The sequence below is a fragment of the Chiloscyllium plagiosum genome, unplaced genomic scaffold (genome assembly GCF_037043375.1).
Source record: "Chiloscyllium plagiosum isolate Xiang-an unplaced genomic scaffold, Cpla_swu_hap1 HiC_scaffold_15, whole genome shotgun sequence".
NCBI classification, from domain to species: Eukaryota; Metazoa; Chordata; class Chondrichthyes; order Orectolobiformes; family Hemiscylliidae; genus Chiloscyllium; species Chiloscyllium plagiosum.
This window is the reverse complement of record NW_028270153.1, coordinates 70384524-70409615: the sequence shown is the minus strand read 5'-3', so window position 1 is coordinate 70409615 and position 25092 is coordinate 70384524. Positions and strand designations below refer to the sequence as shown.

General features: G+C 43.2%; 1 protein-coding gene across 1 annotated transcript in view; it reads right to left on the bottom strand.

The window, feature by feature from the left end:
- Positions 1 to 25092, bottom strand: part of LOC122540775 (transcriptional repressor CTCF-like) — a 224243-nt gene that overhangs the window by 147588 nt on the left and 51563 nt on the right. The window contains exons 8-11 of the mRNA XM_043676988.2: positions 20886 to 21046; positions 17689 to 17871; positions 13923 to 14055; positions 7377 to 7508 (exon numbers count right to left, since the gene is read on the bottom strand). Of these exons, the coding sequence (XP_043532923.2) occupies positions 7377 to 7508; positions 13923 to 14055; positions 17689 to 17871; positions 20886 to 21046 (609 nt within the window). The remainder of the gene's footprint in view (positions 1 to 7376; positions 7509 to 13922; positions 14056 to 17688; positions 17872 to 20885; positions 21047 to 25092) is intronic.

Here is a 25092-nt window from a genome sequence, read left to right as displayed (position 1 = left end):
CGCGGTGCACACCATCAAGCCGGGTCAGTGGGTCCTGATTAAAAGCTGGAAGCAACGCACCCTCGAACCAACTTGGGACGGTCCCTTCCTAGTACTTTTGACTACCGAAACGGCTGTCCGTACGGCCGAAAAGGGCTGGACACATTATACTCGGATCAAGGGACCGGTGCCACAACCGACGGAGGACGAACAAACCTCTCTGACAGAGGCATCTAAGGAACAGAGACCCTGAGAACAGACTAATTGGACTTTGGCGAGTTTAAAGGACTGTGTCCTCCGGCCGGACACGAGTGTTGCAACAAAATGCAGTCAATCGTATTGTTAACTTGCTTTGCCATTATCCTTCGGCTGGGTCATAGTGTGCGTGTTACCCAATTCGGCCTCTGGAAAAAAACAGGCAGAGGACCGTCGGTGGCTCTCCATCTCCGTTCCCGCCAACAAGCCAACACAGACACTTAGTTTAGACCTATGTGGGTTGGTGCCCTGTGCGACTAAAAGTGAACTGAATCAGACTAAGCGTAACCTAGAGAGAGAAAGGGGATTCCAGGATCAGACGTTAGTATTACAGTTGCATGGCAAAGAAGGCATCAATAGGCCTCCGGCCCCCGGGGTCCAGGCTATGGTGTCAATTGTCCGTGATCCCATCACCCCTGGGCGGAATTGTGAGCAGAATCAGTGCAATCCACTCTATCTGACCATAAAGACCTTGGGGAACAACGGGACGAGCCTTAATGGAACGATCCTGGGTATTAGGGTTGGGGGCCAGGCAGGACAGAAGGGGTTGCAGCTGTGCTGCACAACCATCACGGTCATTGAAGCTGGGTCTGGGGCCTCATCCACCCCCGATGAGCAGGAAAAGGTTAGGATAATTGAGGTGATGGACTTGGAAAGGACCTTTGAAATAGAAACGGGATACGGGGAGGCGAATGCCTGGATGGAATGGGTCAAATATATGGTAAGGAGCATGAAAAAGAGTGATTGCTACGCGTGCACGGGTGCCCGTCCTAACCCTCAGGTGGTCCCATCCCCGCTGGGATGGGAGAAACATCCACAAGCCTTGGACTGCATGGTAAGGCTGTACCAGGACCGAGAGGCCTGGAACGACCCCACTTGTCGACCCTTAAGTTTGAAGTTTCCTCCCGTCAGGTCTAAAGGGGCGCCCCGCCCTCCGTCATTCACAGGGGTAACGGGTACGCACCAAGCCTGCGTCTCTCGGACGGGACCGCAATGGGACAATGATGTGGGGACATTTGACAAGTGCAGCGGATCAATTCGGCGGGTCAACGAAACTACCGGGGGCAGGAATTACTCCCACATTCATGTACCCAGGGCAGACCTCTGGTGGTACTGTGGTGGGAGGATTCTGCGACCGACCCTGCCCCAAAAATGGGCGGGCACTTGTGCAATCGTTCAATTGGCCATCCCATTCACCGTGGCATTCGAAAAACAAGAGCAACCCCGTTCCAGTAGAAGAACTAAGAGGGCTTTGGAGACCTCTTTTGATGATAATATATATTTAGATGTCATAGGGGTCCCCAGGGGTGTTCCTGATGAATACAAGGCTAGGAACCAGATAGCGGTAGGTTTTGAGTCGTCACTGTTCTGGTGGGTTACCATCAATAAGAACGTGGATTGGATTAATTATATTTACTACAATCAGCAGAGGTTCATTAATTATACTCGGGATGCAGTGAAGGGAATAGCAGAACAACTAGACGCCACTAGCAGAATGGCGTGGGAAAATAGGTTGGCCCTGGACATGATGTTAGCAGAGAAGGGGGGTGTTTGTGTCATGATAGGCACTCAGTGCTGCACTTTCATCCCCAACAACACAGCCCCTGATGGGTCCATCACCCGCGCCCTGGATGGGCTCACCACATTGGCGGATGAACTCGCCGAAAACTCGGGCATCGATTCTGGCCTCACGGGTTGGTTGGAAGCTTGGTTCGGTAAATGGAAGGGGGTGGTCGTTTCCTTTCTCGTCTCATGTATAGTGGTGGCAGGGGTACTAACTGCCCTCGGGTGTTGCATCATTCCCTGCGCCAGGGGGTTAACTCAGCGACTGATCGAAACCGCCCTTACTAAGAGGGATGTTCCTTAGCGGCAGGTCGAAAGGATGAACCTCGAGATAGAACAGTCTGAATCCCTCTTGGGCGGGGGTAGCATTAGAGACGGGCAGCTTGATAAACAAGCTCGGGAGCTATTGGACGCCCTGGAGAAGAAACTCCCAGTTTAAAAATTACAAACCGTAAGAAAAGACACGGGGGATTTGTAGGGGGTGGTGTAATTTTTAAATCATTAACTGCTGTAGTAAGCACATAGTAAGTACAAAGCCACCATTTTAGTCTTCTCTACCTTGTAGTAAGCACGAGCAGACACTCCCCCAGATTTTCATGAATGGAACAATGGAAACAGCTTTCCTAGTGGCTGAGGGACCGCCCACAACCACGGCTGTACGTCATCATCCATATAAGGGAGAAGCGGGGAACTCGAACACTGATTGGCTGGGTGAATAACCAAATAATCTCATCCATCAGGAGGACAGTGGGGAACTTTAACACTCATTGGCTGAGACAGTAGAAGGCCCCACCCACTCCTACATGTATATAATGTGCGGGGATTACAATCTGTGTGTGTGCCTCGTGGGAAGCCATTGAGGTAACACCCGGTTCTGCAGAATTGAATAAATAGTTTTGGACGAACTCCTCCGTGTCTTTGTTCTTGGGAAGGGAAGCAGAGTGCCTGATGGGGGGTCGCAGAGTCCCCTATCTTGCACACTTCCCCTTGATACACTAGTAGAATATCCTGAGATTCACCCTAATCTTGCTTGCCAGTGTTTTCTGACAACCCCTCTTTGCTCTCCTAATTGTTTTTTGATCTCCTCCCTGCACTTTCTGCGAGGTTCTCTGGGCTTGTTGTTCCTACATTTTACCCTAATGGAAACATGTTGGGCCTGAAGTCTACCCAGTACGTTCACAAATGCCTCCCACTGTGCTGCTGTAAATTTGCCCTCAAGCTCATGATCCTTTGGATGTAGAGGTTGGAGGGGTGGGAAGTGAGGTCATAGGGAATCTATCTTTGTTGGGGAAGGGAAGGGGAATGGAAAAGGCAGAAGTGCAGGGAATGGGTTGGAGGTGGCTGAGGACACTGTTAACCATGATGGACCACTGTGAAAGGTGGCATCATCAGAAGAGATGCAATGGAGACAGAGACTCTTTTTTTTCTCTACAGATGATGCCAGACTTGCTTAGCTTCTCCAGCACTTTATGTTTTTGTTTCAGGGGTCAAGCAGCCTCAGTTCTTTTTTTAAATCATAGAATCCCTACAGCGTGGAAACAGGCTATTTGGCCTTAGTCCACACTGACCGTCCAAAGAGTATCCCACCCAGACCCATTCCCCTACCCTATTATTTTACATTTCCCCTGACTAATGCACCTAACCTACATATCCCTGATCACTATGGAAAATTTAGCATGGCCAAATCACCTAACTTGCACATCTTTGGACTGTTGAAGGAAACCAGAGCACCCGGAGGAAACCCTCGCAGAAACAGGGAGAATGTGCAAACCCCACACTGACAGTCACCTGAGGTTGGAATCAAACCCTGATTTCTGGGGTTGAGACAGCAGTGCTAACCACTGAGCCACCTTGCCGCTCTCGCTTTATTCAAATAATGCCAGTACATTACGAATGCTCCCATGTGCTAATTTCTTTTACTAAACTTTCAGCCTTCTGAAAATCCAAAGGCGTTATATCCATTTGTCTCATCATTTATTCTTCTAGTTGCAACCTTACAATGTTCTAATGTGTTTGTCAAACATGATTTCCCTTTCATAAATCCATATTGACTCTTCCCGCAGATTCTAACATTTTTCCTATTGCTTATGTCAGAATAACGATTATGTAATTTGTAGTTTTCTCAGACTCGTTCTCCTCTCCTAAATAGTGGGTTGCACCTATTTCTTTTGTTGGAACCATTCAGTGTCAGCATTCACTCTACTATCACCTCCTTCAATGCTGGGTTGTGAATCATTGTGTCCAGAGGAAATAACAATTTCAGACCCTTTAATTTTTCCTGTAATAGTTGTTTATGAATACTAATTTCTTTGTTTCTCATTTTTATTGACCCCTTGAGTTGCTTGTATCCTATTCCATAAAATTAAATAACTAAGAGTTAAGCCTTACTTTTTTTTGGCTGAGTGCGAGCTGGGTGAGTTTTTTGGAAGGATTGTCACCCTGAGGTCCAGAGAGATTTCTTGCCATTCTTATCTAAGGTGCCTCATTAACATTTCATTCCTCACATATGATTCTATCACCATCTCACCATTCTCCAGATGTCTACTGCAAGACCAGCATCTCTGGCACATGAACAATTTTTTAAAAGGCCGCAGTGCACTTGGATAAGCATTGACATTCCGAAGCTGCCCTGTTCAGTCAAAGATAGAAATGGAAAACTTTCAAGAAGGGGAAGATGATGCTGTGGTTCTCTGACAATGACGTGGAGGTTCTGGTCAAGGGAGTGGTGCAAAGGGGAGTGGTCGTGATGATGTGGAGAAATCGCCAACAGTGCCATATAAAGTTCAATGACTTACTCCATTCCATCAAAGTAAGTGCCACACTCTTCTCTCTGCTACCGAACCTTCACTCTACTGCCTATACTACACCCACCTCCCACCAAGGTTCACGCTGCAACACTCTTACTGCTGCCTGCAACATCACCACTATCCCTGCATGGTCTCTGCACTGCCTACTAACCTGCTACCAACTTTCAATGGCCTGCACCAGTATGCACAGTCTTACCACTCACTTGCACCTCACTCAATCCTATCTGTTCTAGGTTGTACGTTTGCTCGCTGAGCTGTAGGTTTGATATCCAGATGTTTCATTACCTGGCTAGGTAATATCATCAGTGGCGACCTCCAAGTGAAGCGAAGCTGTTGTCTCCTGCTTTCTATTTATATCTTTCTCCTGGATGGGGTCCCTGGGGTTTGTGGTGATGTCATTTCCTGTTCATTTTCTGAGGGGTTGATAGATGGTGTCTAGATCTATGTGTTTGTTTATGGCCATAAACAAACACATAGATCTAGACACCATCTATCAACCCCTCAGAAAACGAACAGGAAATGACATCACCACAAACCCCAGGGACCCCATCCAGGAGAAAGATATAAATAGAAAGCAGGAGACAACAGCTTCGCTTCACTTGGAGGTCGCCACTGATGATATTACCTAGCCAGGTAATGAAACATCTGGATATCAAACCTCCAGCTCAGCGAGCAAACCTACACCCTAAACCTCAACCTGAGCTACAAGCCTTGCCCATTTGTTCTCTCATTCAAGGAAAGGAACCAGGCAGGTGAAGGGGTGCCTGACTTTTGAATCCTCAGGCCTGAGGACAGGAGAAGACCAGGATCGCTGCAACAGGGAGACATCCATCTTCTGCCATCCAAGTAAGTAGCGCTCTTCATTCCACTGCAACACTCACAGTAACCCCCCCACTGTCAATCTCATTTACTGTACATGACTTCTAACTACTTTCTCTGTTTTGCAAGTACTGCTAGCATATCCACCTTGTGGTGAAATGGCCAGCTCCCTCAGAAGCCATCTCCCCGACCTCTGAGAACATGACTGCCGAGGACTCAGAAGCAGCATCTGCAATACTGACTCCTGCAAGTTGCATAAGCTCAGATTCTGTCAACTTGGTGGGAATGTTAGCGTTGGGAGGTGTGAGACCACTGTGACTGCCCCACAACATTCTGGCTGCTCGGACTCACAGGGTTGTCAGAGACTAGGTAGCTGCTCAGCCCAGGCAGGAGAAGACCCTGTGGCATCAGCAATTAGAGAACCAAAGAATGAGCCAGAGAAACAGTGAAGCACAGGCGAGGCCAGGGAAAGTGGGAGAGATGATCAACAGAAAAGCAAAGAAAGCAAGAAAAAGAGGAGAACCTGAAGTACAAAGAAAAAGGAAGTGCAAGAATCAAAGAGAGAAGGAACCAGATAATTAAGATCAAGAATGAAAGAGGTAAGTCAGGAAAACGATATAGTAACACTATGGTTTAATTACTGAACTAACAATCCAGAAAGCTATCTAAGGTCAGTTTTTAAAAAATCTATGAATATAAAGCAGGTGTCAGTCAAAGTTACCAGGGAGCTGTCCAATTGTGGTAAAAGTCTCTCTGTAACTGCACCCCCTTGTGTTATGCAGTGGAGTTGTTGCTTGCCTTGGTTATCTCAGTTGCAAATTTTACATGATAAATCTATATTTATTTTAAGTTGGCTTCTGGTCTTTAAAGCATTGCCAATACCTGAGTGACATGGTAAAGTATGTGAGTCATTAACTCCAGTTGAGAATCTGTGTAAAGAAAATGTTTAAAGAAGTGCCCAGGACTGGAAACAATGTTTCTGGAGCAGTATATTGGAGCCAAGCGTATCTGAAGGAGAGCACTGGATCTAAGAGACTGAGGACAGCACGCCTGTAACAGTCTCCCCTTATCCAGGCTGTGATTTTATGATCTGCAGACCCCATTCCCCAGCATAATAATCAGGAATGAGCCCACACCCATTCTGTTAGCTTAACATCTGGAAGACCACAAATGAGCCCCCATTTGTGGAGGATGTTTCTTCATGGACAGCAGCTAGCTCATCACATGGAGCATTCCAGGAGTGGTGACCAGTGATGGCCTGCATCAAGTCCCTGATGAGAGCTGTTGCTGTAAATTGGGTATGCAATGGTAAATTGGGAATGTGTGGGACTGTGCAGACTGTCAGACCCTAGCAAGTGGAGCTGGAAGTGGGGGTTGGACAAGATAAGGAAGACTGGGGAGGTTACCCCTCCTCATTTCTCTGTCAAGAGACTAAGCAGCTTACAGCTGACTCCATAAGGTGCTTGAACAATTAGAGTGGGCTGGGAAGATCTTAACTGAGGACCTCAATCAGCCCATGAGCTGGCAAACTGCAAGTTAACTTGCTGTGAGTAAAACTCCAGCAGAGGTGGGTGGATAATTGTCCACAGCACTCCCCCAGTTTTACATTTATCTAGCTCCCTTTGTCTGATGACCTGGTTCCAAAATTCAGTCTGAAACAGGCAAGAGACATGTCAGAGACTTATACACATTGCAAGCCACCCAGGGAGTTCAGGGATGTATCAGCTAAAATGTTTAACTTTTCATGAAGTAACCTCTTTGATATATTACGTGATTGCACTGAATGTTTCATCAAATACTAGTTGACTTATGATATTTAGCTATTTTAAGAAGGGAGGTAATTAAAGGATAGAAAAAAAGATGGAAGCAGACTTAAGAATAGATAGTCGACATTGAACTGTAAATCCTATGATTTGACACTCAGTCCTCTTTATATAATTTGAAGTTCTCTACCTGATTTTCTTTTATCCATTTTTTCCCTTTTAATCACATTTGTTTTAGTCAGTGATGTGGCAGCATTCTTGATGTGAGGTTCATCAGTTATTTCAATGGGTTGTTGAGTCTCAAGTCGAACTGGAGGTCCATCTGTCACAATCAAAAACTTCACAGTAGTGCACAATGCAGTTTAAATAGAACAATCATCAAATTTACATACAGCTCTAAAATTTTGATTAAATGTGCCTGGACCTATATCTACCACAGGGTGCATCCAAAATCCAGACACAACAGTGATCAATATTTTAGGAATTAGAAAATTCAGGTGGAACCTTTTTTGTACCGAAGGTTACAGACTTTTTCACAGTATGGTGCAGTGGCATTATTGCTGGGCCAGAAAAGCTACATAAAGATACATAATGGGCAACACAGTGGTTCAGTGGTTCTTATTGCAGCCTCACAGTATCAGGGATCCAGTTCTGATTCCGCCCTCAGGCGACTGTTTGTGTGGAGTTTGCACATTCTCCCAGTGTCTGTGTGGCTTTCCTTCGGGTGCTCCGGTTTCCTCCATAGTCTAAAAGATGTGCAAGTCAGGTGACTTGGTCGTGCTAAGTTGCTCCATAGTGTTCAGGAATGTGCAGGTTGGGTGAATTAGCGAATGGGAATGCAGGGTTACAGGGATGCGGTGGGATGCTCTTTGGAGAGTCAGTGTGGACTCGATAGGCCAAATGGCCTGCTTTCACACTGTAGGGATTCTATTTAGGTTACCTGGTTTCAAAACCCACCTCACCAGATGGTAGGAATTTGGATTTCATGAAATCATGAATTAGAAATCTAATAATGTACTTGAAACCATTTTTGGGACTTTTGTAAAATCCCATCTAGGTCACTAATGTCCTTTATGAATTGGAATCCTCGAAAGCATTGAAATTTTTCGGGTATGTAACTAGTATAATTAATAAGGTGGAATCCATGGATGTGGTTTACTTGGACTTTCAGAAGACATTTGATTAGATCCCACATAAGAGATTAGCATTTAAAAATAAAGCGCACAGGTTTGGAGATAATATACTGTCATTGATGCAGAACATGCGGGCAGACAGGAAACAGAGTAGGAATAAACGGGTCATTTTCTGAGAGTCAGCCAGTGACTACTGGGGTACCACAGGAATCAGTGTTTGGACCCCAGCTATTCACAATATAGATGAATGGTTTAGATGAGGGAACTAAATGCCATATCTCTAAAGCTCGGTTGGGAGGGTGAGCTGTGAGAAGGATGCAGAGATGCTTCAGTGTGATTTAGACAAGTTGAGTGAATGGGTAAATACACAACAAATGAAGTATAATGTGGATAAATGTAAGGTTATCCACTTGGTAGCAAAAACTGGAAACTGGATTATTATCTTAATGGTGATAGATTGGGAAAGAAGGAGGTGCAATGGGACCTGGGCAACCTTGCACACCAGTCACTGAAAACAAGCAGGTAGTTGCAGCAGGTGGTGAAGAAGGTGAATGGTATGTTGACCTTCAAAGCAAGAAGATGTGAATACAGGTGCATGTATGTCTTGCTGCAGTATTGGGGTGTGGAACGCACTGCCTGCAAAATTGTAGACTTGCCAATTTTACAGGCATTTAAATGGTCATTGGATAGGCATATGGACAAGAATGGAATAGTGTAGGTTAGATGCTTTCACAGGGTGGGCAACATCGAGGGCCAAAGGGTCACTGTAATGTTCTCTGTTCTAATTGTACAGTGCTTTGGTGAGACCATACTAAATACTGTGTGCAGTTTTAGTCTCCTTATCTGAAGGTAAAAGGTAAAGTTGTCATAATTCTACCAGAGTTGAGAGTGTAGTGCTGGAAAAGCACAGTAGGTCAGGCAGCATTCAAGGAGCAGGAAAATTGACATTTCGGGTCACAGCCCTTCATCAAGAATGAGCTCATTCCTGAGGAAGGGCTCTGGTCCGAAACATCAACTCTTCTGCTCCTCGGATGCTGCTTGACCTGCTGTGCTTTTCCAGCAACACACTCTCAACTCTGATCTCCAGCATCTGCAGACTCACTGTCTCATAGTCCTACCAGACTATAGGAATGTTCTCACATTAAAAAAGAGAGAAAACTGATGGCAGTTTAATCTGACTGTCATCATGCCTCAGGCAAGGGGAAATGTTTAAAAAGAGAATTTTTCATGGTAACCTCAACTGGTGTGTGAACTGAACCCATACTATAGGCATCACAAACCAACCAACTGACCCTCTCCTTATCTGAGAAAGGGTGTTCTGGACATGGAGTGAGTGCAAAGAAGGTTTACCAGACTGATTCCTGGGCTGGACGTCTGATATATGAAAAGAGACTGGATTGTTTAAAGTTACATTTGCTAGTGTTTCGAAGAATGGGGGAGGAATCTCAGAAAACTATAAACTTCCATCAGGACTAGATAGGGTAAATGCAGGAGAGATGTTCCAGATACTTGGGGAGTACACAAACAGGGGTCACAGTCTAAGGATAAGGGCTAGGCCATTTAGGACTGAGATGAGGAGGTATCTCTTCACCCAGAGAGTGGCGAGCCTGTGGAATTCTCTGCCATGAAAAACAGTTGAGGCCAAAACATTGAATTTTTAAAAAGCAGACAGATATAGTTCTTGGGCTAGAGAGATCAACAGGTATAGGGCACAAGTGGGAAAAAGGGATTGAGTAGGATGATCAACCACGATCATGTTTAATGGCAGAGCAGGCTTGAAGGGCCAAATAGCCTACTGTTATAGACCCAGACCAAATGCCTCCCAAAATATTCAGAAGATAGTCTAGACCTTGTTTTTGTTTCTTATTTTAAGAATAAATGTAAGGAACTGTGTTCCAGAGACTATTCCATTGGTCAGACTTCTGGATTTAAATCAAAACACACTTTATTCATCCACTATAGTTAAAATATAACTAAGGAAAGAAGGAATTGGAATAACTTAACTCTACTGGAAAATTTAACAGAATAATAGATACGGTCAATATTACTATTTAACTGTTCCAATATAATAAAATCCCATGAACTCATCCTTGGCAAAAGGCAAATTCAGAAAACAGATTATACCAGATGCAACTCCCGTGGTAGGCAGAGAAGCCAGAGTTTTCAGCCGTAACCAAAGAGAGACAAAAAACAGCTTCCACCCCAGCAATAACAACTGAAAACTAAACTTCAAATCCCTGGTTCTGTGAGTGGGAGCTTGATGACAACCATTCAGGCTGCTTCTATTGTTCCAGCTTTTAAAAATTCACCCAATGCTTCACAAGTTGTTTATCTTCTCATAGACTGCTTGTCTCCTGTCCCCAATCTCTCTCCAAAAGGAATCAGGACAAATACACCTCTTAAAGCCACAGTATCATAATACTTCTCCTATTCTTATTTTCTGTGTTTCAGATCTCTACCAACTCAGGAGCTATCTCTTTGTTCTTTGTCATCAATACCCACTTCAAACCTGAAGAAAGCCAGCTTATAATTCCTTCAGTGGTTGCTGTGGTCTTTATGTTAAATTGATGGGAACCAGCCATACTGTGATTCTTATAAACCAGTAGAAGTATTCTGAAAAAAGGTCAAGAAGAAATCTTCTGATCAGCAAGGACCAACTGAACAGTTCTCATAAACAATACTAATGAACTGCCTTTCTCATTTTCCCTCTGTTCGTGGCATTTATGTCTATGTCTGTTTGCCTCTGTGTGTGTGTAAGGGGGAGTTAGTAGAATAAAGTTTTAAGTTTTTGTGTTATGTGTCAGCAGTTTATAATTGTTTACCTATGGATAGACTCTAATTACTTATAATACCACAAAAATCTGTTTTGTACTTTCTGTCAACCTGGGCCTGAAAATCAGGTAAATTGGTGTACCTATTTTAAAATGTTTAACTCTTGTGACGACTCCAGGAATAACAGGGCTTAATTTCCAGTTTGTTACCCCAGTAAGTTTGAAACAAACGAATACAGCAAAATTAAGAACTATTTACAAGTGAGCTTAATAAATATGGTGATTAGACCTGTGTTACCTTTCTTAATTTCTCAATAACTTTATTTTTGTTTTATTATTTCTATACCTAAGTGTTGCTCCAACATCCACTGCTGAAATGGAGGCAGCCTGCTGACTGCTATGCTCTGATACTGGGGATGATCTTGGTTGTTGTTCTTTGGGCCTGCTCAGGGGTGAGTTTCCTGCTCAGGGGTACCCTGCTCAGCTGGAGGCAATAGGAACATTGGAGTGGAGGTGGACTGGAAGGGCCCTGGGAATGCCTCTCTGGTATTCCTTCTCCATGTCAGTGTGTAATGGCACCTCTCTTCTCTTTGAGGAGAGAGGACACTTGGAAAGAGGTCAAGATGCTTTACTGCCCTCTTCTCTAGCCATTGCTGCACAGTAATCATGGATTGAATGAAGTAAATGAAGATTCAAACACATATCTGTCAGCTACTGGATGCTCTGCTGGACTTGGGACTCCACGATGGTCACAATCTTTTCCATGGTGGAAGCCAAGTGCTCTCATGCCAGCATCATGACTCCTTTACCCTTCACTCAAGTTAACACATAGCCTTTGACATTTCTGCAAGATGTTCTTTTGCATGACTCTGCATCCCCAATAGCTTTCTTACGGTTGAATCATAGGTTCGCCATCTGCATGGTATGCAGCATTATCCTAGTCTCTAGCGGCCCTCTGAAAGTCAGAGATGTTGACTCTCACGTTCTCCTTCTGGTGCAGGATTCTGACCACCATACATTCAATCCACATATTCCATCTGATACTGAGGACTTCTGTTTGACATCCCTGTGCACCAGCACACTTGCTGCTTGATGCCATTGTGCATGGCACTTTGCAGTAACCACACAGTGCCACTTAGCCTTGCACAGCAGAGAAATCCTTTATTCACTTTTGGCAGTGGATGCAGGTTGACCCCCATGACCACTAACTGCTACAATCTCCATCCTGGTCACCTTGGTGTGACAGTACTATGCGTTCAAGAGAGATTTGTTTTATTCTGAGTTTTTTGCATAGAAATGTTGCCACAGTGGTGCCAGAATGAGTGCTTCACAATCAGTGGGTAAACAGCTTTGAGCTCCCTGAGTGTTTTTCTTAATTACACAAAAGAAACATGAGTGGGTGGAGTCAGGCTCACAGAGGGCGTCCAGTTGGAGTTTTGGAGTTGGCTGCTGAAGCTGATACAGCTCTCTTTCTGCTGCAGAAAAAGCTTCAGATCTCTCTCTGCTGCTACTTTGTTTCTTTTAGCTTGCCTTTCTCCTGGACTGAAAGGGAGATAGCATGTGAGGAAAGTCTGGTTCGCTGAATTTGCCTTTGTCATATTTATGGACTGCTGCAATATTGGAACATTTAATGACTCATAGTTAAACAAATTTTTATTAAGTATTTCAACAGATTTAAAGTTATGCCAATTCTTCTGTTCTTGTATGTATTTTAACTGTGTTGTAAGAATAAAGTATGTTTTGATTAAATCCTCATGGTGGACCAATCGAATCACGTCCTGAACATAGTGCCTTTAAATAAAATAAAAAGTTAGGGCCTAGGCCATCTCCTTGATATATTTTGAGGGTTAGATTACTTACAGTGTGGAAACAGACCCTTCGGCCCAACAAGTCCACACCGACTCGCCAAAGCACAACCCACCCATACATTTACCCCTTCACCTAACACTATGGGCAATTCCTTGGATGCTGCCTGAACTGCTGTGCTCTTCCAGTACCACTGATCCAGAATCTGGTTTCCAGCATCTGCAGTCATTGTTTTTACCTAATTCACCTGACCTGCACATCTCTGGACTGTGGGAGGAAACCGGAGCACCCGGAGGAAACCCACGCAGACACGGGGAGAATGTGCAAACTCCACACAGTCAGTCGCCTGAGGCGGGAATTGAACCTGGGTCTCTGGCGCTGTGAGGCAGCAGTGCTGACCACTGTGCCACCGTGCTGCCCAAAATTTGGTCTGATCCATAATTTTGGCCAAATGTGAAGGCCTCCTTCCAGGGGAAGCAGGGATACTCTCACTTTTCTCAGACAAACTGGAGAAGAATTTGCAGGGAGGCATCACTGAACCGTGGGGGGGGGGGGGGGGGGGGTCACTCATTGCCTTCCTGAAATATCACTTCCGAACTGCAGGTGGCAGTAGCAGCTGAGCTTATCGAGCAGGCAAGATCAGAAGGTTGTGCTACAGTCTCAAAAACATCCACTCATCAAGAAAGTCTGAGTATTCTGTCACACAAGGAATGAATGCCCGTCCAGCTGCCCTTTAAATATGGTGGTTTGAACTTAGAACTCATGAGTTTCAATAGGTATCATCTTTTTGTGTGTCCCTGCTGCATAATTCACAATTAGCTAATTGCCCGGCCACTGTGTGGTCACACATAGTCAGCCCTCCTGTCCTGAGCAGGAAAGTTGCTCAATTCCCTGTCCCACTGCCAATGACTTCACTGTTATTAGAAGAAACTTGCCCGTGATCTTATTGAAACATGAAATTGTGGGGTTTTTTTAATCAACAGAACGACTTCAAATGATTTTGGCTCAATATTTAATAAAATGTACCTCCTTTTGCTTCAGCGTTGTGTTTGTACTCCAATTTATTCTTCCTGTTTCTCCTTTTCTTTACCATAAACTTTGGATTTCCATCTTGTATCGTCACATTGCCACATCTCTCAGCATGCCTTTTCATGACATTCTCATAAAGGAAAATAGATTTGTTCAAATCACACAGGTCAATTGTTCTTCACTTCCACTGTCATCACAATCAGGAGATTATATAAGGAACAAATTATATAATGGGACAGTGAGCTAAGAAGGAAAGGCAGGACTTATACATACAAAACAGGAGGATTCAAACAATATTGTTTACAAGATGTTCAAATGACCTCCCAATCATCTGAACCAAGATCAAGGATGCAGAAATTCATCTTGCGCAACAGCAATTTAGCCAACAGATACGAAAACATTTAAGAATTAGATTCCTAACCATGACATGTCAATGAACACCAGTGGGTATTTTTGTCATAATATGGGTTCCACTGTCCTTACCTGAAGCATGCTCCTTTCCCGACTGTCCACACTTATTTACAGCAAAGGATCAGCAAAGCTTTAGAAATGGGATCAGTATCAGAAATGGGTCTGGGTGGGTTACTCTTCGGAGAGTCGGTGTGGACTGGTTGGGCTGAAGGGCCTGTTTCCACACTATAGGGAATCTAATCATCCACTGATGCAGGGATTTTCCCAAGTCTGGAAGAGACTGTTATATTTTTGACTGACTAAAATAGCTAAGACTAAAATTGGGCCCTTGAAGACAGTAACAGGGGAATATATAAAAAAATGGCAGAAGAATTGAATTGGTACTTCAGATGGGGAAGACACAAGCAATCTCCCTGAGGTAACAGTGGCTGAAGGACCTGAACTTAAGGGAATTTATATTTGCCAGGAATTGGTGTTGGAGAGACTGTTAGGTCTGAAGGTTGATAAGTCCCCGGGGCCTGATGGTCTACATCCAAGGGTACTGACAGAGGTGGCTCGAGAAAGCGTGGATGCGTTGGTGATTATTTTCCAGAGTTCGATAGATTCAGGATCAGTTCCTGCGGATTGGAGGGTGGATAATGTTATACCACTTTTTAAGAAAGGAGGGAGAGAGAAAACAGGAATTTATAGACCAGTTAGTCTGACCTCAGCGGTGGGAAAGATGCTGGAGTCTATTATAAAGGATGAAATTACGACACATCTGGATAGTAGTAACAGGATAGGTCAGAGTCAGCATGGATTTATGAAGGGAAAATCATGCTTGACTAATCTTCTGGAATTTTTTGAGGATGTAACTCTGAAGATGGACGAGGGAGATCCAGTAGATGTAGTGTACCTGGACTTTCAGAAAGCTTTTGATAAAGTCCCACATAGGAGGTTAGTGAGCAAAATTAGGGCACATGATATTGGGGGCAAAGTACTAACTTGGATTGAAAGTTGGTTGGCTGATAGGAAACAAAGAGTAGTGATAAACGGCTCCATTTCGGAATGGCAGGCAGTGACCAGTGGGGTACCGCAGGGATCAGTACTGGGACCGCAGCTTTTTACAATATATGTTAATGATATGGAAGATGGTATTAGTAATAACATTAGCAAATTTGCTGATGATACTAAGCTGGGTGGCAGGGTGAAATGTGATGAGGATGTTAGGAGATTACAGGGTGACCTGGACAAGTTAGGTGAGTGGTCAGATGCATGGCAGATGCAGTTTAATGTGGATAAATGTATGGTTATCCACTTTGGTGGCAAGAACAGGAAGGTAGATTACTACCTAAATGGAATCAATTTAGGTAAAGGGGCAGTACAGAGAGATCTGGGTGTTCTTGTACACCAGTCAATGAAGGTAAGCATGCAGGTACAGCAGGTAGTGAAGAAGGCTAATAGCATGCTGGCCTTCATAACAAGAGGGATTGAGTATAGAAGCAAAGAGGTTCTTCTGCAGCTGTACAGGGCCTTGGTGAGACCACAACTGGAGTACTGTGCGCAGTTCTGGTCTCCAAATTTGAGGAAAGACATTCTGGCTATTGAGGGAGTGCAGCGTAGGTTCACGAGGTCAATTCCTGGAATGGCGGGATTACCTTACACTGAAAGACTGGAGCAACTGGGCTTGTATGCCCTTGAGTTTAGAAGACTGAGAGGGGATATGACTGAGACATATAAGATTATTAAAGGATTGGACATGCTGGAGGCAGGAAACATGTTTCCGCTGATGGATGAGTGCCGAACCAGAGGACACAGCTTAAAAATACGGGGGAGACCATTTAGGACAGAGATGAGGAGAAACTTCTTCCCCAGAGAGTGGTGGCTGTGTGGAATGCTCTACCCCAGAGGGCAGTGGAGGCCCAGTCTCTGGATTAATTTAAGAAAGAGCTGGATAGGGGCTCTCAAGAATTGTGGAATCAAGGGTTATGGAGATAAGGCAGGAACAGGATACTGATTAAGGATGATCAGCCATGATTATATTGAATGGTGGTGCAGGCTCGAAGGGCAGAATGGCCTACTCCTGCACCTATTGTCTATTAATCATGCTTGTAATTGGAGAAAGGCTGAGATTTGCAGTAACTATTCAATCCAGGGGGGAGAGCAATTGTTTATATTAAAAACAGAATGTTATTTGTAAGGTGTAACAACTGCAGAATAGAATCTTCTAAAAGAGATGATGAATGCATTAGCCTGCAACACTTAAAGCTATGGAATGTGTAGCAAGAAGTGTTAGAAAAATCATTAATGAATTAAAACCAGTTAACAAATCTACTTTAAAAGCTATAGTTTGATTTCAGGTCAAAATCTGGAGAAGTTTCAAATACACTAATATCTAGAAACATCCAGTCTGGGAATGCAAAGATAAAGGACTGACATGATTTAAAAATACGATTTCAATTTTCAAAAGTGAAGTCTCTTGAGTATCTTGAGTATTTTGAGAGCTGTGAGGAAGAGAGACAACCTGACAAGGTCAGAGATTGTTCTATGTGAAATGTAGAAATCAAGAAATTCTCCAGTTTGGAATAACTCAGAAGCTTTTGAATTCTTATTATGCTATGGCCATAAAATGTATATGTTACTAGGGAATAGGACTAATAGAGATTTTAAAAGCATAGGCAACAGCTTGTGAGGCAAAAATGACCTCAGGTATTAAGTCGTATACTCATCAAATTAAGTGTTAAATATCGCAGTTCAAAGAACTGGATCCCTCACTGAACAACTGTAGTTGAAGACTGGTTTTCATAGAACAATATGATCTTGTCCTGGAAAGAAAGAGATAAATTTCATTGTAAAAAGATGAGTCACTGTCCCCTCAAATTAACCTGGTCAGCTGCATCAAGGGGGAAGGCTAATTGCTCACTAGATGGTTGCATATATTATTTCTCATGTATTTGTGACCAACAGGTGTATTATTAATAATTGAGTTATTGTATTGAGTTATAGTGAAGATAGTAGTATTTAATGTGTTTTGAGTATTATTTCATTATTTATCATTTCTAAACAGTGGAATAACCTATCATGGATTGAAAGTTACATCTTACAAGGACTAAGGATCCAGCAGTTCTTCTCCTTGAAACAATGTGCAGCCAAAGACTGTTGAACAATGGAATTGATAATCAAGAGTCTACATGGGTGGCTCTGCACTCAGACAAATTGGCAATACTGTGTTTCCAGTTCAGACTGTGCTCACTTTTGAGGGTGGATAATACAGATCATTGTTTGGTTGTCACTCTTAGATGTGAGTGTGCTGCAGACTACCTAATATTACAGGACTTAAACTGTATTGCAAATGCAAAAAACAAGCAGGTACCTTGCGAGAAAAGCTCTTACAACATTGGGAGCAAATGTATGCTTCTGGGATAAAACTTGGATCGTGGTTCTTCTTGAAATGCAAATCCAGGAGCTGCTTCTGTCTGAAGTGCATATCGCAGTGGGAGCAACTGAATGGCTTTTCCCCAGTGTGGATACGTTTATGCATTATCATGTGACGTTTCTGTGCATGAAACAGGAACAGCAATTGTTAGCAATACACTGGCATTAAATCAAATTACTTCAGGAGAAATAAAGCAAACTATTTAATTCAACAACTGGAAATATTGAATTAAATATTAATTATTGGAATACTTAGCAAGTCAGGTGCACTGATTATAGACAAAGATCCTTCATTTGCCCAGATAACAGTCTATTTCAAGGTAATTCATTGTTGGCAAATAACTGTTAAGATGAACTAAAATCTGTTAGATGTTTCCAGTGCTTTGTGCTTTTAACTCTTCTCAACAGGGCCAGGTTAGGTTTCATTGATTGTTACCAAGCATTTCAGCCATATTAACTATTTCCATTAGATAAAAAGGCTCGATAAAGATTATTTCACAGATGATTGATTTGACAGGATGAATGGAGAAAGGAAGGATATCTCTTTGAAGAGTCAGAAACAAGTTATCAATTTCAACTAACCACGATCAGTGAAAGAAAGAGTTTTCTTTATGCAGAATTGTTGGAACTCACAAGCAGAAGTTGAGAGAGATACTACTGCATCATTTTAAATAAATCTATGACAGTCTTGCAAAAAGCCAGCACACACAGAATCAGCAGAATGTTGCCTCCTTCTGCTTTTGTTTAATTGTAACAGGCCAGGTGGATAAAGAGAAATCTATAGATGTGACGCACCTGGATTTCCGAAACACATCGGCTAAGTTGCCAGATCAAAGTCTGCTAAACAAAACAAGAGATCAAGGCACAAAATGTAACATGGCTAGCTAACATGAGGGAGAGGATTAAATTGATCATTTTTAGTTTGGTAAGCTGTGACTATTGGGATCAGTGCTGGGAGCTCAACTATCTGCAATCTGTATGGGGTCCCCAACTTACGAACATCTAACTTATGAATGCTTATACTTACAAACACAATCCCAATATGGGTGTAATTTTAAACATCCTATAAACATTTCCTGTACTCAAGAACAGTTGCTTCATATTGTCCTGTACTGTGTTTCTACTTGCATTATGATCAACTTGTAAACAAACTCATGAACAGAACCTATTTGCAACCCAGGGATTGCTAGTATAACAATGGCCTGGATGCAGGGGCTGATAGCAAAATTTGCCGATGACACCAATACAAGTAGGAAAGAAATTGTCAAAAGGCGGCAAACAGTGCTATATAGTGATACAGATAGGATAAAGATCGAGTAACATTTTGCAGATGGAATATATGCATAATGTGGAAAAATGTGAACTTGTTCACTTTGGCAGGGAGAATAGAAAAGATATGTTAAGAACTTGCAAGACAGTGTGATACAGAAGCCTCTAGGTGTCCTGGTACATGAGTCACAAAAACGTTAGTGTGAAAGTACTACAAGTGGAAAGCGACTGGAATGCTGTTATTTATTACAATGGAAATGAAATATAGAAGTGGGAGGTTTTAATGCAGCTGTACAAGGCCTTTGTGAGACCACAATTGGAGTGCTCTGACATGTTTTGGCCTCCATATTTGGAAAGGATATCATTACATTAAAAGCAATTAAGAGAAGGCTTCCTTGGCTTATTCCTGGAAATTTCTGATCTGACGGAAATATGTTGAACAGGTCAGAACTATTCCTGAGTGAAACAAAATATTTAGGGGACTTGATACAGTGGTTATAGATATTTTCTTTTTGTGGATGAATCTAGAGCAAGGGGATACAATTTAAAGAGGGCTCCCTTACAGATGAAGCTGAGGTCCATTTTTGCAATAGTCTGTAGAATTTTCTTCCCAGGGTATAATGGAGGCTGGCTCACTGAATTTATTGAGGAAGTGAGGACTGCAGATGCTGGAGGTCAGAGCTGAAAATGTGTTGCTGGAACAGCGCAGAAGGTCAGGCAACATCCAGGGAACAGGAGAATCGACGTTTCGGGCATAAGCCCTTCTTCAGGGCTGAATTTATTGAATAGTGAGTTAGAGAGACTTTTGAAAGACTAAAGAAACAAGAGTTATGGGGACAGGCAAGAAAATGTTGAGTCCAGAATCAGATCAGCCATGATCATATTGAATGGCAAAGTAAGCTTGAAGAGTCAAATATCCTACTGCTACTCCCAAGTCCTATGTTCTACTGGGAACATTTTCTACTTTGGTCAGCAGTTAGGACCAATGATCAATTTTCCATTGATAAAATTTCAAATTTGAAAAGTGGCATACCCTTCAATTTAGAAGTCTCTAAATCCAAACTAAACAGGAACAATCACATCACTAACAAATGTGTACGTCAGTGATGTTGATCAGGACCGGGGCAGTATAAAGCCCAGTCTATGATTCTTGCATAGCATTATCTGGATTCAAGTCAAAAGCAGAAATGTCCTTCAGTGACTCAGTGCTCTCGAATGAAAAAAAAACCAGCTGTGCTCCTGCTCTTTTTCACCATCTATAAGAGGTATCATCGTCATAAGCAACATGGTGGCTCAGTGGTTAGCACTGCTGCATCACAGTGCCAACGACCTGGGTTCGAATCCCGCCTTGGACGACTGTCTGCACATTTGATTTGCACATTCTCCCAGTGTTGCGTGGCTTTCCTCTGGGTGCTCTGGTTTCTTCCCACAATCCAAAGGTGTGCAGGTCAGGTGAATTGGTCATGCTAAATTGCCCTTAGTGTTAGGTGCATTAGTCAGGGGTAAATGTAGGGTAGGGGAATGAGTCTGGGTGGGTTACGCTTCGGAGGGTCGGTGTGGACGTGTTGGGCCAAATGGTCTGTTTCCATACTGTAGGGAATGTAACCTAATGAGTACGATTATTCATCTAGGAAATTAGGTGTAAGAGGTGGCTGTCAGCTGAGAATGGAAACTCCTGCAGTTGAATAGGTTGATAGCTTCCATCAGAAAAGGTTTGGATTTATTTTCTGGCTAAACAGGCAGCATTACAAAGTGTTAACACACGCTGTCACTCCATGGTAACAGAAGCTGGGTTTGGGATCCTAGCATCAAACAAAACATATCAAGTTGGAGTAGACTATACCTTGAAACATTTCAGCAGTATACCTGTTTACATGCATAATCACACTGGTCACACTTGAAACGTTTCTCATTCCTGTGGGTCTTTTGGTGTTGGATGAGTACATAGCGTTCATGGAATGTAGCATCACAGTAACGACACTTCATGCTTAAGCTTGTGTAGGAATGCTGCTTTCGTAAATGGACACCTAAAATTGCAGATACAAGTGACAATTTTTAAGAAGCTGATAAAAAATGAAGTCTCAATTAATGAATTACCCTCAGCAATTTTAAAAGGAGACAGGGTAGATTATGAAAATGAGAAACAGATGTAAGCTATTTGGTTCCTCAAGGTAGCTCTGCCATTTAATAAGAATATGGCTGAGAGAAACTGTGTTCCCTAGTTCTAGACCGCCCTCCACAAGAGGAAACATCCTCTCAGTATCTACCCTGCCAAAGCCCTCACATATTTCATCCTTCTAAAATCCAATGTGATGTGTAAGCTGGAGTACTATTATTTATTTTATTTGTTTCATATCTTCCATAAAATACAGCTACAATGAAATAGGCCTGCTGCCCAGACTGCCTCTGCACCCAGAAGCTTCTGCCTTCGTTCAAGGGCTGCTGCACACAACTCCCATTTTCATCCTACTCCTATCACACCAGAACCAAACTGAACTTCCTGGGCACTTTCTCTCAGGTTGGTTTTATGTAGCCAGGATTTTTCCAACTCTGTTCGAGTCATGAGCAAAAATTCATGCCTTAGTTGCAGTTTTTATTGTGAGGTAAACTGAAGGGTGAACAATAATTCATCTAAAACTCAGGAAAGATAAGCAAAACCTGGCATTTAAAGGAGCTGACATGATGCATGATGACCACTGAAAGATGGCTATATCAAGGCTATTCCACATTATCAGTGACACTGCTTTTCCTTCTGGAACAAGGTGAAATGCTCTCGTTGTCTCACACATGAACTCAATGTGAATTTAGAAAAAAGACTGCTTCAGTAATCTCAAGGCCTACTCACGTTAGCTTGTCCAAGCAGACAGCAGTCAGCCAGATTGTCCTCCATGAACTGTTACAACCAGACCAGGATGAGATTCCACAAGTCATCAAACTTCCAAAAAGGATACCCCAAATTGTCAAACACCTAGCTAAGGAGGGATTAGCTGGCCTTTATAGACCCAGCCCGTCAGCTGGTCACAATAAATTTCCAAAGGACCCCCTCCCTTATAGATATCATTCTCCAAAATCAAATAAGCCGATTTAACCAGGTTTTCTTGAATTAACAGAAGAATGTGGGCAGCACGGTGGCACAGTGGTTAGCACTGCTGCCTCACAGCACCAGAGACCTGGGTTCAATTCCCGCCTCAGGTGACTCTCTGTGTGGAGTTTGTACATTCTCCCTGTGTCTGCGTGGGTTTCCTCCGGATGCTCCGGTTTCCTCCCACAATCCAAAAATGTGCAGGTTAGGTGAATTGGCCATGCTAAATTGCCCATAGTGTTAGGTGAAGGGGTAAATGGTCGGGTGGGTTGCACTTCGGCGGGTTAGTGTGGACTTGTTGGACTGAAGGGCCTGTTTCCACACTGTAAGTAATCTAGTAATGTTTATTAGTTATTATTCACACCCACAGATTAAAAGTAAGTAAGTAATAAAAGATAAAAATTGAAAGGTCTACCATTACAGGTTTCTGGGTTATTTGTGAAGAGTAGATAATGAAACGTTTATAGTCGAACAGTCACTTTAGAGATTCTTGTTTTGCAGGTTTATTGAAATTCTACTGTGCTGTTTCAGTTTCACAGATAGACAGCTTCTTATACTCAGAGCGAAGCGATCCTTTAACTGCAATGCAGGAGCGACTAGTGAATAGTTTTTCAACTGTGATTTTCACATAATACTAGCTCTTGAATCTTGGCTAGTAGACTCTAGTGTCTCAGCTCCTCCTTCCAGTAGCACCACCCTAATCCTAAGTGTTGAACTGACTTCTAACCGTTTGTCTTTTGTATTTTTGACAGGATAAGTCACAAAACATGCCTCTCACCGCGACTGCTGCCTTTTTGCCCATCGTGTTTACTGTCTGAGATAACTCCAAGAGGTTTCAGTTTCTGTAATTCAGTTTGTAGCTGTTTTTATTCATTCATAGGATAGGGGTGTCTCAGAATGGCCAGAATTTTTATTCCTCGTCCCTAGTTGCCCTTGAGAAGGTGGCGGTGAGCTGCCTTCTTTGACCACTCTAGTCAATGTGCTGTAGGTAGACCCACAAAATCCTTAGGGAGGATGTTGACCCAGCGACACTGAAGGAACAGTAATATATTTCCAAGTCAGGATAGTGAGTGGCTTGGAAAATTTGCAGGTGGTAGTGTTCCCATATATCCGTTGCCCTTTTCTTCTAGATGGTAATGATCATGCATTTGGAAGATGCGACCTTAATGAGTTACTGCAGTGCATCCTATAGATGGTAGACACTGCTGGCTATAGTGAATGTTTGTAAATATGTTGCTAATTAGGCGGTTTCTTTGTCCTGGATAGTGTCAAGTTTCTTGAGCATTGTTGGAGCTGCACTCATTCAGGCATTCCTGAATTCCTGACATCTGCCTTGCAGTAGACTGGCTTTGGGAACTGAATTAGATAAATTACTCAGGAGATGAATTACTTGCTGCAGTATTGCTAGACTCTGTGTGTTGCTGTAGCTACTGTATCTCTTGGTCAGTCCAGTTGAGTTTCTGGTCAATAGTAACCCCCCACAGAATGTTGACAATGGGGGATTCAGTGATGTTAACATCACTGAATGTCAAGGGTAGCAGTTAGATTCTCTCTTATTGGAGATGGTCATTGCCTAGCATTTGTGTGGCATAAATGTTACTGTTGCTTTTCAGCCCAAGGTATATTATCCAAGGTCTTGTCTCATTTGAACATGGACTGCTTCAGTATCTCAAGAATCACAAATAGTATTGAACATTGTGCAATCATCAGCAATCATCCTTATTTATGGTCCTATGATTGAGAGAAGGTCACTGATAAAGCAGCTGAAGATGGTTGGCCATAGGACACTATCCTGAGGAATGCCTGCAGAGATATCCTCAAACTAAGATGACTGACCTCCAATAACCATAACTATCTTCCTATGTTCTGGGGGAACTCCAACTTTCCTCACTGCCCACTGATTCCAGTTTTTCTAGGGCTCCTTGATACCACACTTGGTCCAATGTAGCCTGATGTCAAGGGCTTTCACTCTCACCTCAGGAATTCAGCTCTTCTGTACACGTTTGAACTAAGGCTGTAATGACATCCGGAGCTGAGTGGCTCTGGTGCAATCCAAACTGGGCATCAGTGAGCAAGTTGTGGCTGAGCAGGTGCTGCTTTATAGCACTACTGATGCAACCTTTCATCACTTTACTGACGATCAAGAGTAGACTGACGGAATGGTAATTGGTCAGGTTGGAGCTGTCCTACCTTTTGTGTACAGGACATACCTTGGCAATTTTCCACAGTCCGATAGATGCCAGCAACCGCACTGGAACAGGTTTCCATGCCCATGTTTAACCTTGTGCCATGAGGCAACATGGGGTCCAGAGTCAATATTGAGGTTTCCTGGGGTAACTCCCCCAACTGCATACCGTAGTCCTGGTACCTCTGCCCTGCCCTTGGGATGGGGCATATCCAGGGCTAGTAATGGTAGTGTGTGGAATATTGTAAGTATGATTATGTCTGACTGTTGTTTGATTATTTTGACACTTATCCCCACATGTCAGTCAAGAGGAATTTGCAGGGTGGACAAGACTGTTCTTGTCATTGTCATTTCCAGTGCCTAGGTTGATGTGAGGTGGTTCATCCAGTTTTATTTTTTTGTTGACACTTTGTAGTCAGGAGTGTTCCCTCCCAGTCAGAGAATACTTTAGTGGTCTGGGACATTCAACCTCAGACCTTCAGGTGACCATCCTCCAAGGCGAACTTTGGGACAGGCAACAACACAATGTGGCCAATCAGAGGCTGATAGCCACATTCAGTACCCATGGGAATGGCCTCAAATTGGACCTTAGGTTCATTTCACACTACTACCACTGCACTATATACACACAGGCAGACACACATTTACATACAGACACACACTCACGGATAGACAGATACTCCTACAGACCCAAACACTCACACAGACCCCCTCTCATACACAATCTCTCTCATATGCTCACATATACACTTCCACACTCACGCAAGCACCCTGTCACAAACTTATATGCCTTTAAACTCAGACTC